The sequence below is a fragment of the Helianthus annuus genome, chromosome 17 (genome assembly GCF_002127325.2).
Source record: "Helianthus annuus cultivar XRQ/B chromosome 17, HanXRQr2.0-SUNRISE, whole genome shotgun sequence".
Lineage (NCBI taxonomy): Eukaryota > Viridiplantae > Streptophyta > Magnoliopsida > Asterales > Asteraceae > Helianthus > Helianthus annuus.
This window is the reverse complement of record NC_035449.2, coordinates 171,553,081-171,569,673: the sequence shown is the minus strand read 5'-3', so window position 1 is coordinate 171,569,673 and position 16,593 is coordinate 171,553,081. Positions and strand designations below refer to the sequence as shown.

Genomic DNA, 16,593 nt, shown 5'->3' with positions numbered 1-16,593 from the left:
CCCGATGTTTCCGCCATTGGTTGGGGTGTGACAATAAAGAACGAAAAGTGTAATTTACCCTTTAAATATATGTAAATAACTGTCCCTTCTCCCTCTAAAATTATTCGAAAAACCGTTTATAAAATATTGGGAATTACGTATATCCTGAAAAGCCAAGTGTTCTAATTATTTTGTGATCGATCTGTATATGGTGTATCAAGTAGCCTATAACTTGTATTCATTAAAGACGACAAACATAACTTTAAATAACTTCTACAATATACAAGTATATATACACATAAATACATAATACATGTACACACATATATGTGTATGTGTTTAGATACGAATTATCCGAGAAGTTGCATCACCAGACTGGGACTCGAAGTTTAGTAATGGTAATATGTAAGAGTCCATCCCTGCACAAGTAAGATTCTATCACCTTCCAATTTCATTAGGGAAGAGAGGAAGACCATGGGTTATGTTTTATCTCTAGTGGGTCAAATACGTGAAACCAACCAAATTAGCCAGAAAGAAAGGGGGCAACGACCAAAGTTGTCTAAAGTGTATTTAAATGCACAAAACTTACCAAATCCTTTTGTTTAAAAAATTACAGTGTTATAAATATAATACAAGTTTAATTAGGGGTGGTAATTTCCTACACGATATGAAAATATTCAGGTTTTGGGTTGTCATATCTAACCCAATTAATACAGGTCGTGTTTGGGTTGACTTGTTTAACCTGTTTAATTTTAGGTCGACTCGTCAACCCTACCCATTAACCTGATTACTACCCGCCAACTCGCTTCACACGTTAAGATAAGCGGGATGTGTTTGGGTTACACAATCTTTAAGTGTGTGGAGATTAGGGATGTTTTTGAAAAGAATAAACATATGAGCAAATGCCGACAGACCGAATGAATATAAGGTATTGACTTACAGAAATTCAGCTGAAACGGAATCTGGGTTCACATCGAAGGGTAGTGGCCACTTGACGTCAAAGGGTCCTTCTAAAATCTCCTTTTTGTGATATGAAGAGTTTGCATGATCACTTAAAGAGCTGTCTCTATACCTCCCCTTGATTGTTTGTACAGTCAGACTATCATCAATTTTGTCAGCAATCATTACCAATCTAAAAGAAAATAGAAAATTTTGACCCGTTTGAGTTGGACTTTTATTATTGTAGCACCCTAGTTAATTTATATGTAAATACCACAATTAGATGTGTAGTTAAGACCACACTTATTATAAAAATGCGGGTTTATTTAAAACTTTTACAATTTATAATTTATTCAACATAACGTGATCGAAGTTCGTTGTTTAAAATTTACAACGTGGCGAAGTGCGGAAGCATGTAACTGTATCGTGTTCGGTTCTTCGTTGAGCTTGATCGACTTCCGGCTTCCACAAAGTACCTACATTTCATAAAAACATGAAATGCTTTAGTCATACGGGGTTTAAAACGTATCTAAACAAGTCCGGGAGACAAAACTGAGCAAAAATACATTTTGTACAGGGTCCACCGTAAATTACGGTGGACACCGTAATTTACGGTAGTCCTTGTTTTGATTTGTTTCCATCGTAAATCAGGAGTGTTTCACCGTAAACCATTTCAGGTCCACCGTAAATTACGGTGGCACCGTAATTTACGGTGGCACCTGCATCCCACCTTTCCATTTTGCCGTAATTTGACACGAAATCTTTCGTATCTTTCAAACCGCTTATCCGTTTGACCTACCGTTTCTTCCTACATGTTTGTAATTTAATTCTCCATTATATGGAGTTAAGATCTGACATCCGGATTAAATAAAATTGAGACTTTTAAGCCTTCGGCTTATTATCTTTTCAACAATTTTCGACCCGACTATGTGATTATTAAACAAACATGTTTGTTTGACCACCATTCATCATGAACCCTTAAATTCTAATATTGTCAATCATATTAAGTACTGAACACGGGTTTCTACACAATTATTTACCCGTTTTCGTTTAAAATCTTATTTTGACCCGTTAAGGGTATTTACGACCATTTTAGCACGAACGGTGCTCATTTCTCATGTACCTCATAGTTCCACCAATTTGTTATTAGCTAGTCTTCCACCACAACTATGAATGTGGTGGATTTAACGAAATGGACTATTTATTCCGAGTTTAATCCTACGGATGTGTTATTTTTGCGGCAACACACAATTTAAGCATTTAACTTTTGAAAGTTTATGTCTACAACTTTCATGCGCGTCTAAAGGTTACAAGATCGTAAGATAAGTTCCTAAACAACCTTTATAAGTTGTTTGCTCAATTTACCCTTCAAGGGCATTTTAGTCGACATTAGCCCCTCATTTACAACGAGGGGCTTTCACTACCTATTTGACCAAGTTTGTATGTTAACTATAATCGTATGCATACGTACCTGGCTAGGGTCAACATATAGACCCAATTTATACCTTGCTTTTATCATTACGCTTAGTGTGGGCGAAACTAACTGAATCGCTAATCGCTCCTGTTAACACAAGACTTAACAATCGCATTAGTCGATATTGTCAAATAGTGTTATCACCACCATTTGACCCGTTCGGCCTAAATGCCCAACGTTGCCTATTAAATCAAAAACATGGTTTTTGACTTCTAATTCATACATCCATCCCGTCCCGGATTTCATTACCGAATCCCCTTTTTGCCATAAACATGGTGTTTATCATCTTTATATGTTCCGACTCGTATCAATCACGTCGGAAATCCATATCTTCAATATTAGCATTATTGCATCTATAACGTATAGAATGAACAAGTAATCTACACAATTATGTAAGTTTCACTTACCTTGCATCCGAGCTACGCTTTTCTTCCATGCTTGACTTGTTTGACCCGCTTTCACTCCAAGCTTCCACCTAGCTTGTTACGCGTCAAACTATCATCATCGTTTTCAAGGTGGTTAGTTTAATCATACTCTAATACGATTATTCCACCTTATGCATTTCATATCAAAATTGCTATTTATCGTATTATAGGTCAGTTTGACCTTTTTAATAGTCAAATGCCCATTAGTATACTAGTTTGCATTTTCGAGTTATCAACTAGTTTTAGCACTCTCTAACTACTCGGTAGGCGTTACCTTTAGACCTCCGTTTTGACCAAAGTTCTAATCGCGTTTAACACATTTAGAACTCTCTCTTTAATCACTTTTTTTGCATAATATTCAAAACATCACAACTAGGTGTTTTAACTACAAAATTCTAGTTTCGAGCCTTCTTTGAGGCATTTCAACGAACACCTTAAGGGCAGAATTTTACATGTTTATTTATCATGTCTCTAGCTTATCTCTTACCCCAAATTTCACATAAATCAACCATCTTACAAAGTGGTTAACTTCTATAATTTCTGAATTCACTTCAAAATCGTCAATTTACACTAGATCAACAATCTATTTCCTAGTGTTCATCATATTAACATAAAACCCACTTAGCTTATCAATGGATCATCATGAATCTCATAGTTTTTCCAACAATCTAACATGTTATTGACTAGGGTTTACTCCTAGACATCATGTTACTTCAAGATTCACTCATGCATGACATAATCAAGCTAAATTTCAGTTTCTTACAAATAACCTAGAATTTTGAGATGGATCAAAACGTCACAATTTTACATACCTTGTGATCCTTTCAACTTGGTGTTCATGAATACGAGCTTGGATTTCGATTTGGGACTGATTTGGCCTCTCAATTTCTTGGATTTAGGCAAGTTAGGGTTTGAGTAAGGAACCCTCCCTTGGCTCCTGTGATTGTCACGACCAGAACACACACTTTAAGTGTGTGTTTTGGTGTTTTAACTCTTGTTTTAATAAAACAACTTTCCCACTTGGCAACATTGGTCCCTCATGTTTCCTTTTGATCAAATGGAATTATAACTCACCTTTAGTCACTTAATCACATGGTACTAACTAGGTTAATTATTCATTGTTACTTTAGCGGGTTCGGGAAGTCATAACCCGTTATGTATTTAAGTCACGTTAATTCGGACTTCTTATAAACCTTATTTACTTGAAAACATTTATTAACGTTTTATTAAATATTAGGTTTATTTACTTAAATCCTAATATTTACTGGGTTACTCTCACCACTAACGGTATTTTACCCACTCTTTTGTATTAACGAGGTTTAATTACTAAACCCGTTTTCGGGGTGTTACAAGTCTACCCCCCCTTAAAGAGGTTTCGTCCTCGAAACCTTTTCTTACATAGTTCATTGAGTTCTAAACTCAATGCGTTCTGACTTGAGTAATTCCTTAAGCATTACTCATACTTTAACCAATTGTTAGTATTACCAGAAAAATTATGGTAATGTCTTTCTGGTTACAGAACCTCTACGTACCTGATACGACATAATGTGACTTGAAATAACGCAATTCCGTTATTTTTACTTGTTTAGTTAACTTAGCGATTTCCATCGCTTTTAGATTTTATCGAACTCTTGGTGAATCCGTTACCTTGACCCGTTTAAAGGTCTTTAGTGAAGTCTTTCACTTTCAGCAACCATTTCTTCTGTTTTCAAAATTCATTTATTCGGTTTAGTTATACCGAATCTACCGCTTACAAGCAACCAGATTACTTAAATGACCTTTACCGCTCGCTTGGTTATAATGTGATTCCACTTCACATTGCGTTTCTTGACCGTGATCGTGTCACGCATGTTTAATTTATATCAACCTTTCATTTTCAAAAAGATCACTTTTCGAATATATCGTCTTGCGCCTATCAGCGTCAAGACTTGAACCCTTTATGATTACTATTCAAATTCCTGTCAGAATTCATATTTATAAAAATATTATTTATTACTAAATCTGAATTTTAGTCTAACGTTTTTCTCTTAACTATGTCAATTACACATGTCAAGGGAATTGACAACCCCTAATTTATTGTTTTTCGTTCTCGTTTTACGCGAGGGATCGTAACAAGTTCCCTCACCTTACGCTATTGACCCGTAGGTTCTTTCACCTAACCTCGTAGGCTATTTTCTTAAGCTTTCGTCTCTTTAAGACGAGGCCCTTATGATCCCTTTGTTTTAGTTCATGACCCGTCAGTCATTTTGGCCCCTCCATTTTTTTTTCTTAATTGACTCGTTTGACTCATTTTAGGTGAATTTTCATCACCTATGAATGTCAGACTTCGTTCTTTATTTGACCCGTCCAACTTTGAAATGGTTGAACGCAATTACCTAAATTTTATATTTGCGAAGATTCTTATCATCTTTTAGTCATGACTCATATTCAGTCTTTTGACTTTCTATTTCGCGTTCCTGTTTCTCAGTCTACACATGTGTTTAGATCCTTACCCACCAACTGGGTGTTTTACCGAAGTCGTTATTATTGCAACCCTTACGGTATGTATTATGACTTCGTTTCACTTTTATATTCCTACTTCGTTCTCAAATTTGGTGTTTTACAAAATCGGCCTGTTAAGAGTCTTATCTGTATTCTTCGGGTTCGAGTGTAAGTACACTACCTCCCAATGCATATCTACATCACTTTACATGTTTGCATTTTCCGGGTTCGAGTGTAAGTACACCCCCTCCCAATACATGTCTACATCATTTTACATGTTTGCATTTTCCGGGTTCGAGTGTAAGTACACCCCCTCCCAATACATGTCTACATCATTTTACATGTTTGCATTTTCCGGGTTCGAGTGTAAGTACACCCCCTCCCAATGCATATCTAACTCATCCTACATGTTTACATTCTCCGGGTTCGAGTGTAAGTATCACTCCCTCCCAATATTTGTCTAAATCGTTTTACATGCTTGATGTTTTTCTGAGTTTGAGTGTAAGTACACTACCTCCCAATACTTGATGTTTTCTGGGTTCGAGTGTAAGTACACTCCCTCCCAATACTTGATGTTTTCTGGGTTCGAGTGTAAGTACACTCCCTCCCAATACTTGTCTGAATCATTTTACATGCTTGTTTGTCCCTTCACTCGGGCTCATTATCCTAATGTAATACGCTCCCGTCACTTGGTTGTGCGTTTACATTGTTACCAAGTATTTTGCTTATCTGATTCATTTGGGCACTTTTTTTTTTTAATTAGTCCCATTCACCCTGCCCTTACTACATCGGATGTAAACGTGTCCGCCATAAGAAGTTCATGGTAACATATGCCGCTACTTACTTGGCCAGAGTAAGCGATTAACACATGAAACGCATGACCTTTTTACAGTTTTCACATCACGCCCTATGTAAGTAATACCTCTATCTGTTTTTCTTGGAAACAATATCCCGGATAGGTTTTCTATTCAGGTCTTTCCAAGTTTTTAAATTTTACATATGCAACTTTTAAGTTCCTACTTATTGTTGCATATTACTATTTATGCTATTATTTAAAATGTGCACCTGGTAATGTTTTCCCCGATGGGCGTTCTTTGCCATTAACCTTGTTCGCGGTCATTACGCGATTTAGTCCTCGGTGAGTATGCTCCTCTTGTCATACTTCGGACCGTTCCATCATCATATCCACAATTCGTTTGACTCTCGTCGTCTTCAAACGCGAGTGTCCTTCAATTTAAAACATTCACAAAAGTTAGTAACGTCAACCGCAATAATCGCCCGTATTATAATACAAGGCTTTTCCTACTACACGCGTCAACGCGCGTATTTTCGTCAACTATTTCAATCATTTTAATTGGGGTAACGCGTATCACACGATAGCCCTATGTGTTGTTTACAACACTTTAGCATACTAACTATTCACGTACTTGTACTTACCGGATTTGTGATCAAGCCTCGAACCGAACACTATTCTTTGTCAAGAGCATAAGGTTTAAGTCCAAGCATGGTTCCTCCCCACCATACTCGAATCTCTTAAACCAAGGCTCTGATACCAACTTGTAGCACCCTAGTTAATTTATATGTAAATACCACAATTAGATGTGTAGTTAAGACCACACTTATTATAAAAATGCGGGTTTATTTAAAACTTTTACAATTTATAATTTATTCTACATAACGTGATCGAAGTTCGTTGTTTAAAATTTACAACGTGGCGAAGTGCGGAAGCATGTAACTGTATCGTGTTCGGTTCTTCGTTGAGCTTGATCGACTTCCGGCTTCCACAAATTACCTACATTTCATAAAAACATGAAATGCTTTAGTCATACGGGGTTTAAAACGTATCTAAACAAGTCCGGGAGACAAAACTGAGCAAAAATACATTTTGTACAGGGTCCACCGTAAATTACGGTGGACACCGTAATTTACGGTAGTCCTTGTTTTGATTTGTTTCCATCGTAAATCAGGAGTGTTTCACCGTAAACCATTTCAGGTCCACCGTAAATTACGGTGGCACTGTAATTTACGGTGGCACCTGCATCCCACCTTTCCATTTTGCCGTAATTTGACACGAAATCTTTCGTATCTTTCAAACCGCTTATCCGTTTGACCTACCGTTTCTTCCTACATGTTTGTAATTTAATTCTCCATTATATGGAGTTAAGATCTGACATCCGGATTAAATAAAATTGAGACTTTTAAGCCTTCGGCTTATTATCTTTTCAACAATTTTCGACCCGACTATGTGATTATCAAACAAACATGTTTGTTTGAGCACCATTCATCATGAACCCTTAAATTCTAATATTGTCAATCATATTAAGTACTGAACACAGGTTTCTACACAATTATTTACCCGTTTTCGTTTAAAATCTTATTTTGACCCGTTAAGGGTATTTACGACCATTTTAGCACGAACGGTGCTCATTTCTCATGTACCTCATAGTTCCACCAATTTGTTATTAGCTAGTCTTCCACCACAACTATGAATGTGGTGGATTTAACGAAATGGACTATTTATTCCGAGTTTAATCCTACGGATGTGTTATTTTTGCGGCAACACACAATTTAAGCATTTAACTTTTGAAAGTTTATGTCTACAACTTTCATGCGCGTCTAAAGGTTACAAGATGGTAAGATAAGTTCCTAAACAACCTTTATAAGTTGTTTGCTCAATTTACCCTTCAAGGGCATTTTAGTCGACATTAGCCCCTCATTTACAACGAGGGGCTTTCACTACCTATTTGACCAAGTTTGTATGTTAACTATAATCGTATGCATACGTACCTGGCTAGGGTCAACATATAGACCCAATTTATACCTTGCTTTTATCATTACGCTTAGTGTGGGCGAAACTAACTGAATCGCTAATCGCTCCTGTTAACACAAGACTTAACAATCGCATTAGTCGATATTGTCAAATAGTGTTATCACCACCATTTGACCCGTTCGGCCTAAATGCCCAACGTTGCCTATTAAATCAAAAACATGGTTTTTGACTTCTAATTCATACATCCATCCCGTCCCGGATTTCATTACCGAATCCCCTTTTTGCCATAAACATGGTGTTTATCATCTTTATATGTTCCGACTCGTATCAATCACGTCGGAAATCCATATCTTCAATATTAGCATTATTGCATCTATAACGTATAGAATGAACAAGTAATCTACACAATTATGTAAGTTTCACTTACCTTGCATCCGAGCTACGCTTTTCTTCCATGCTTGACTTGTTTGACCCGCTTTCACTCCAAGCTTCCACCTAGCTTGTTACGCGTCAAACTATCATCATCGTTTTCAAGGTGGTTAGTTTAATCATACTCTAATACGATTATTCCACCTTATGCATTTCATATCAAAATTGCTATTTATCGTATTATAGGTCAGTTTGACCTTTTTAATAGTCAAATGCCCATTAGTATACTAGTTTGCATTTTCGAGTTATCAACTAGTTTTAGCACTCTCTAACTACTCGGTAGGCGTTACCTTTAGACCTCCGTTTTGACCAAAGTTCTAATCGCGTTTAACACATTTAGAACTCTCTCTTTAATCACTTTTTTTGCATAATATTCAAAACATCACAACTAGGTGTTTTAACTACAAAATTCTAGTTTCGAGCCTTCTTTGAGGCATTTCAACGAACACCTTAAGGGCAGAATTTTACATGTTTATTTATCATGTCTCTAGCTTATCTCTTACCCCAAATTTCACATAAATCAACCATCTTACAAAGTGGTTAACTTCTATAATTTCTGAATTCACTTCAAAATCGTCAATTTACACTAGATCAACAATCTATTTCCTAGTGTTCATCATATTAACATAAAACCCACTTAGCTTATCAATGGATCATCATGAATCTCATAGTTTTTCCAACAATCTAACATGTTATTGACTAGGGTTTACTCCTAGACATCATGTTACTTCAAGATTCACTCATGCATGACATAATCAAGCTAAATTTCAGTTTCTTACAAATAACCTAGAATTTTGAGATGGATCAAAACGTCACAATTTTACATACCTTGTGATCCTTTCAACTTGGTGTTCATGAATACGAGCTTGGATTTCGATTTGGGACTGATTTGGCCTCTCAATTTCTTGGATTTAGGCAAGTTAGGGTTTGAGTAAGGAACCCTCCCTTGGCTCCTGTGATTGTCACGACCAGAACACACACTTTAAGTGTGTGTTTTGGTGTTTTAACTCTTGTTTTAATAAAACAACTTTCCCACTTGGCAACATTGGTCCCTCATGTTTCCTTTTGATCAAATGGAATTATAACTCACCTTTAGTCACTTAATCACATGGTACTAACTAGGTTAATTATTCATTGTTACTTTAGCGGGTTCGGGAAGTCATAACCCGTTATGTATTTAAGTCACGTTAATTCGGACTTCTTATAAACCTTATTTACTTGAAAACATTTATTAACGTTTTATTAAATATTAGGTTTATTTACTTAAATCCTAATATTTACTGGGTTACTCTCACCACTAACGGTATTTTACCCACTCTTTTGTATTAACGAGGTTTAATTACTAAACCCGTTTTCGGGGTGTTACAAGTATATCTAAAACGGGTCAAACCAAGAAATATAGCTTAAAGGGGGAATGAGTCAAAACTATGCCTTTTAGGCATTTGTGCATATAACTTCGAAAACCGTTTATTCAAAAATTTAGATTATTATTGTAACAACTAACAACATTGTTTTTATATTCATTATTAGGACATTAATTATTCATAGTATATCTTCTAAAAAGATAATCTTACGTTGTATTATCAACTTGAACTCTTATATCATCTATACTAATCCCAGGTAGTTCTATCAGCAGAACATATTTTCCTCCAGATTCTGCAATATCCATCCTCGGGGATAATTTTTTCTCAAACCCTGTATAATATCATTTGAAGTAAAGGTGTTAGATGGGTCGGGTTGACGGGTTGAACCCGAACACGACACGAACCCGAAAATCGTGTCAAACACATGAACCCGAACACAACACGGGTTAAAACAAACTTGACCCATTTAACCCAAAAATTTGTCTTGGAGTTTTTTATTTTCTCAAAAATTACAAATGATTCCATATATAAATAAGCAACAACTTTATGCATATCTTGGTTGTACCATGAGCTTAGGGAGTTTTTCCAGTAAATACTTTGATTTTTCACTTTTAACCCAAGAATTTTCATATTTTGTATTTTAACCCCTTTTAATTTTTTACTTTTAATCCAAACTTTTCCATCTTTTATAATTTAACACAACACTTTATTATTTACAACTTTGGACACCTATACTTTTTTATCTTTCGCAAGTTTTACGTTTCGTTCTAAATTTTGCAAGTTAACACGTCGTAGCGTGCATGTGAGGTTCAACGTTTTTTGCTCTATTTTTTCATATTTGACAGGCTCGTCGCAACGTGTCCTTTTTTTCCTTTTTGACAAGTTTGCCGCAACAGGCGGGTCCTAGATCAACTAAGTTATTGCTTTCTACGTTTTCCATTTCTGGTTAATTTCTTCGCATTAACACACTATAACGTGTGTTCGTGGTTCAACGATTTTAAATCTGCTTTTCGTTCAGTATAATTTTTCCCATTTTTTCTATTTTATTTTTACGATGTTGAGAGTCGATGTCGTTGTGGCATTGGTGCTACTTGGCACTGTTTTACAAACGGTTTTAACCTATTAATTTTTTTACTAATATTTTGTTTCGGTTTACCCCTATACTTCCTTTACTTAAAAACTATTTTTACGTGTATATTTATGTACGGGTAGGTATAAATATGATTTGTTCTACATTCTGACGTAAACTTTTTTTATAGACGAGTCAAGTCAAATTCAATACGTTTTCGTTTAAAAAAAACCATTTTTACGTGCATATTTTTATGTACGTTTTGGTATAAATTCAAGTTGTTCTACGTTTCGACGTAAACTTTTTTGGGAAATGATACAGGTCAAATATAATATTTTTCGTGTTTATTTTATGTATGTTTCGTAAAGTTTGTTTCGAACCGAGTGGAGTCAAATTATGGTTTCTTTTTCTCCCTTTTTTTCGAAAGCTCTAATTAATCCCTTTCGATTACATGTGTAGATTTTCCTTCATACCCGTTACGTTTTCTATGTATGAGTTGGGTCACACATCATTATGATTGTTCGATATGAATTTGTTTTACTTTACGTTTGATCAAATCACAATGCTTATACACAGAGCCGACCCTTAAGGAGGGCAGGGGGGACAACCGAACAGGGCGCGTGATTTCGTAGGGCCCGTGATTTAAAAAAAAATCCGATATTATATATGTAAAAAAAATTTAATAGGGTATAACCGAAAAAATATTAACATAGGCCCACTTAAAAAAAATCATATTGTTTAAACTATTTAGCCCATTAGGTTAGTGAGCCCAATACCCAAATATTATCTAAAAACTAATTAAAAATAAAGTCTGGCAGTGGGCGGCAATCAGGAACAGAAACGTCGGAACTGAGGAAGAACAGAAACGTCGGAACTGGCCCAGTTGCACAGCCGATCGCCGATCATCATTCATCATCAGCAGGCCTTCGTCCCTTCGATTTCAGTCATAGCAAGCATGTCAGCAGTAGTGCAGTCGCACAACCTTTGTTTTATTGTTTATGTTGTTGTCGATTGTCGAGAACATATGGAAATATGGAATTCATTTATTCAGTTATATGTATCGAATTCATTTATTCATTTATTCACATGGGGTTATCATATGGGGTTTTGAATAGAGTGATTTTCATCTTTTCGATTTCAATTATATATGTCGAATTCATTTAACATTTATTTAGTTAACTTATGTCGATTTCGGATTTCAGTTCATTTATGTTGTTGTCGAACATTATTCAGTTCATTTATGTTGTTGTCGAACATTATTTAGGCGTTAAAGATGAGACTTCTAGTAGCGAAGAAGTTGCATTTACAGTAGAAGAGAATTTCAGAGTAAACTTTTTCTTATATATTGTGGATCAAGCTATTGCTTCTTTAGAGAAAAGATTTGAACAATTTAAATGGTACGAGGGTTTATTTGGTTTTTTGTTTCCACGTACGTTGAGGATTATTAAAAATGAAGATCTTAAGTCGTCTTGTCATCGTCTTGAAAATGCACTCAGGTTTAAAGAAAAATCGGATATTGATGGCAAGGCACTTTATACAAAGCTTAATTTATTTCGTGACTCACTAACCAATAAATTTAGCAGTCCTGTAGATGTTTTGGTGTATATGAAAGAAGACGGTTATTCCCCAGAAGCATGCATTGCATATAGAATATTGTTGACTATTCCAGTCACTGTGGCATCTGCAGAAAGAAGTTTTTCGAAGTTGAAGTTATTGAAATCTTACCTACGATCGTCAATGTCTCAAGAAAGACTTAGTGGGTTGGCGATGATTGCTATCGAGAACGAAGTCTTAGATGATATAAACTGTGAAGAGTTGATTCAACAATTTGCTATCAAGAATGCAAGGAGAGCTTCACGAATCATTGGTTAGCTATTAGCTTATTAGTTTTTACGGTATGTCATTCATTCGAATACTATATTATGTATTTTGTTAATTGCATTGTTTACCGAATGCTATATTTTTGTCAACCGTTCAAAGTTGTATGAAAAAACTAGTTAAAATTTTTTATTTAGTTAAAACCTAAGGGCTTTTTGTCAACCGTTCAAAGTTGTATGAAAAAACTAGTTAAAATTTTTTATTTAGTTAAAACCTAAGGGCACGTTTTTCGAGCTCGAACATGGTACATGAATTCTCAGGGCCGGCCTGCTTATACAGGTTACATTGAGTTCAACTGGATACGTTGAAATGTGTGTTTTCATATGGTTAATGCATCATATAATGTTTGGACCAATTCATTCGATGTTTATGATGTACATGCGTCGCAACGCGGGCGGGTCTTAATCCTAGTTTATAACAAATAGGAAAGTATATAAATATATTTGTTTTAAACTATTACTTGATACTCATTTTTATTATATTTTTTAAATCTTACCCAATCAATTTAAGCTATGACAGACACATCCAAAAACAATAAGTATAAATTCAACGAGTTAACCCGTGAGCATGCTAGGTCAACCCGAACACAGCCCGTTTAGTTAAACGAGTTCACGAGTTGGACGCGATCAGACCCGAACCCGTTTAGACCAAACCGAAACCTGTGAGTTTTGTGTTAGGTTCTTCATGTCATGTGAGAAGTTTACACCCCTGAATTATGAAGTGTTGGTGTACACTTAATTCATTTTTGCCAAAATAAGTACGACAATTAAGGTTTTTTTTTTTTCATAACAGGACCCAAGTAAATGTTGCTAGTGTCTCAAAGTTAAATTACCTAAATGTTTTGTAGCATTTTGGTTGTTCTTCGGGTTGAATTTTATCGGTTCATCTCTTTCTATTGTTGTTCTGGAAAACTTAGGTGGCTGTGAATAAGGTAACATGTAATCACTGACATCATGTTGGATATTTCTAACTTTTGGAACATCAATATTCATGCTGGCTGGCGGAGAAAACAAGGGAGTTGTCACAAGTTCAGATGATTCCTCTTTTTGGTTACAAGTTGACCTGAAAGTCAACATTGACTGGTCAAAACAATCCTGGCAAAGAAATGGTGAATGTTAATCGCTCTATCCAAAAGAAGAGATACACTTTATAAAGTTGGGAATGTCAAATATACATTTTAATAGAATCATAAGGGTGTAAACGTGCTAACTCGCTCGTGAGGTGCTAGAGATCGGCTCGTTAAAAGCTCTAATCGAGCCCGAGCTTCACAAACCGAGCTTGACTGAGCTTAAACAATGCTATTATTTATATAAATACAGGGCAAACAAGCAGATGGTTTATATACATATAAGGCAAACAAGCCTTAACGAGTTCGATCTTAAGCGTGCTCGGGCTCAGATCAGCTCGTTTACACCCCCTTATAGGCAATATACGGACAGTTTGTGACCTGTTTGGTGGAATTTGGTCTCATGAAACAACCTTGTGACTCAGAATCTTGTTTGGCAAAATGCATACTATTATCACATCTTCTCTTGACAGAGGCTAATCCACCACTGCAATTCTGAAGCAATAAAAGTAACCAAACGAGTGAACTTTACTGACATATATCTATTAGTACAGTTATTATATGCTCAAACAAAGGCATTCAACCTATCATGAAAGTGTCGGTTATCAAAAATGTAACACCGATTTGGTTGATTTTGATTTTCAGTTAGCGGTTAAATACAAAAAATGGTTCGGTTAACATGATGTTATTGTTGATGTTAGAAAATCTTCAACCTATGGTAAAGTCCTAAAATTCAGACCCAAATATATATTAGATCTATTAAAATCTTCTATTTTATCAAATGCCAAATCGATATTAAGACTGCCGGGTGTGGGCGTTGGAGGGTGGGCGTTTTGGCCCTTCAACGCCGGGTGTTCCACCCCGGGTTGGCGTTGCCCGCTTGGCGTGGAGATTCTGCCTGGCGTGGGGCGAGGGGGTTGGGTGACATGGCGGGCTGTGGTTGGCTGGTTCAATATAGGTTTTTTTTTAATTTCTTTGTAGTTTTTTAAAAAATTCCACATGGCCACGCCCAGCTAAGAGACGCCCCACCACACCCCTAGTTTTTGAGTACTAGCTTGTGGATCCCATCCTCGCCACGTGTCGAGCAATGCCTCCAAGGCTCCAACCCAACCCCCTCCACACCCCATAGTCTAAACCTCCTAAGACAAGACTAAAACTGAAACCTAATACCTGATTATTTGTTCGGTTGAGCATATATTCAAAGTTACATAACGAACACAATCAAAAGCATAAATCTCCTAAAATATTTCTCTATTAATCAAACAAAAAAAATAAAAATAGAATCAAGTACTGAAAACGCATTTACTTCAAGGATCATCAAATTCTCAACCAGAAATGAACGGAACAGGCTAAATTCAAAGAAATGAACAGATGAAACAATAGAATTCCTTGTAAATTAAGTTTGAATTGATCGATCAAACACACCTCACACGGTGAAATGATTATAGAATGTATTTTGAAAGAGATGATGATTACCAGAGGGAAGAGGTGAGTTGCAGAGGTGTTTCCGGCGGCAGAAACATGAGCAGCAATCGTCTCAAGTCTCCGTCTCGCCGTTTGAATCTCCATCAATGTGCTGCTTCTTCTGTTGCTACTGGTGATTGAAGATCGCCAAATTTGATGGTTCCAAATGATATGCAATGGATTTTGTCTTCGAGTGGAAATGGAAATATCCGTTAAAGATATTTTGTGTTTCCAAAATGATACAAGTAACCAATAACCAATGTTTTAAAAACCGGTAAATACCGGCCGGTTATATCGGTATTACTGTTTTCAGATGTAAATCCGGTACGAAACCACCCGGTAAATAAGTGAAACGGCATAAGGTTTGTACCGGCGGTAAAATCCGGTATACCGGTTTGAAACGTAATACCGGTATCAGCCCAGGGTTATTTTAGTTTGGGTTGTTACTTATCTATATATATAATAAATAAATTAGATGTGGGACACGTGTCCTTACATCGTGCAACCAATTGGATGTTTGGGCGGGAAACAATAGGGAAGTATTACATTTTCGCATTCGGATCCCGTGTTGGGTATCCGTATTATGTTTGATGACCCGAGTATATAAAGAATGAAACAAAAACCCTAACTCAATGAAACCTATCAATTCTCCAATCTAGATCGGCAGCTTTCAGTATTTTCTACTCGATCTCACACAATCTTATCTTCTATTCGTTGATTCATGATCATCCTATATGATTCAAGGTTTGTATTCTTTATATTTGCATTCACTTATGATTTCTCCTATTTTTATTTCACATATCCTATATCAGGTATTCAGCTTCCATTGTTGTGTTTAATGTATCTAGGGTTTACATCCGTTGATTCTTGATCATCGTAACTGATTCAAGGTTTGTATGTTTTGTATTTGCATTCACTTATGATTTCTCCTATTCTTATTTCACATATCCTAAACCAGATATTCACCACTCATTGTTCTTTTTAATGTATTTAGGTTTTACATCCGTTGATTGAGTCCGATGTTTTTTGGATTTTGTTGAAGCCTATGTTTTATTTATTTATAAATCACAAAGTATGGTGTTGTTTATCCCCCAGGTATGGTGTTGTATCAGTCAAACCTGTTAACTGTCTTATTAGTATAGATTTGTGTATTACTTCGTATACCATAACTTTCTTTTTATGTGAAGGTAAATTATATGGTTCATCATTTACATCTGTTCGTAGATAGTATCAGAGGTGTTTTTTAATACTAATA

At 35.9% G+C, this 16,593-nt stretch overlaps 1 protein-coding gene and 1 long non-coding RNA gene across 2 annotated transcripts; both read right to left on the bottom strand.

Moving 5' to 3' along the window:
• Nucleotides 1-303: 303 nt before the first annotated feature.
• Nucleotides 304-15,547, bottom strand: LOC110921591 (small heat shock protein C4). The gene is made up of 6 exons (XM_022165941.2): nt 15,351-15,547; nt 14,256-14,369; nt 13,641-13,902; nt 10,072-10,192; nt 920-1,078; nt 304-398 (listed from the first exon to the last, which is right to left on the bottom strand). Exons 1-6 carry the CDS (start codon nt 15,441-15,443, stop codon nt 347-349), a joined length of 801 nt encoding a protein of 266 aa, XP_022021633.1. The 5' UTR covers nt 15,444-15,547; the 3' UTR covers nt 304-346.
• LOC118489057 lies at nt 6,969-9,528 on the bottom strand. Its single transcript, XR_004886020.1, has 3 exons — nt 9,326-9,528; nt 8,496-8,563; nt 6,969-7,090 (listed from the first exon to the last, which is right to left on the bottom strand). It is a non-coding gene; the product is annotated as an uncharacterized LOC118489057 (long non-coding RNA).
• Nucleotides 15,548-16,593: the final 1,046 nt, after the last annotated feature.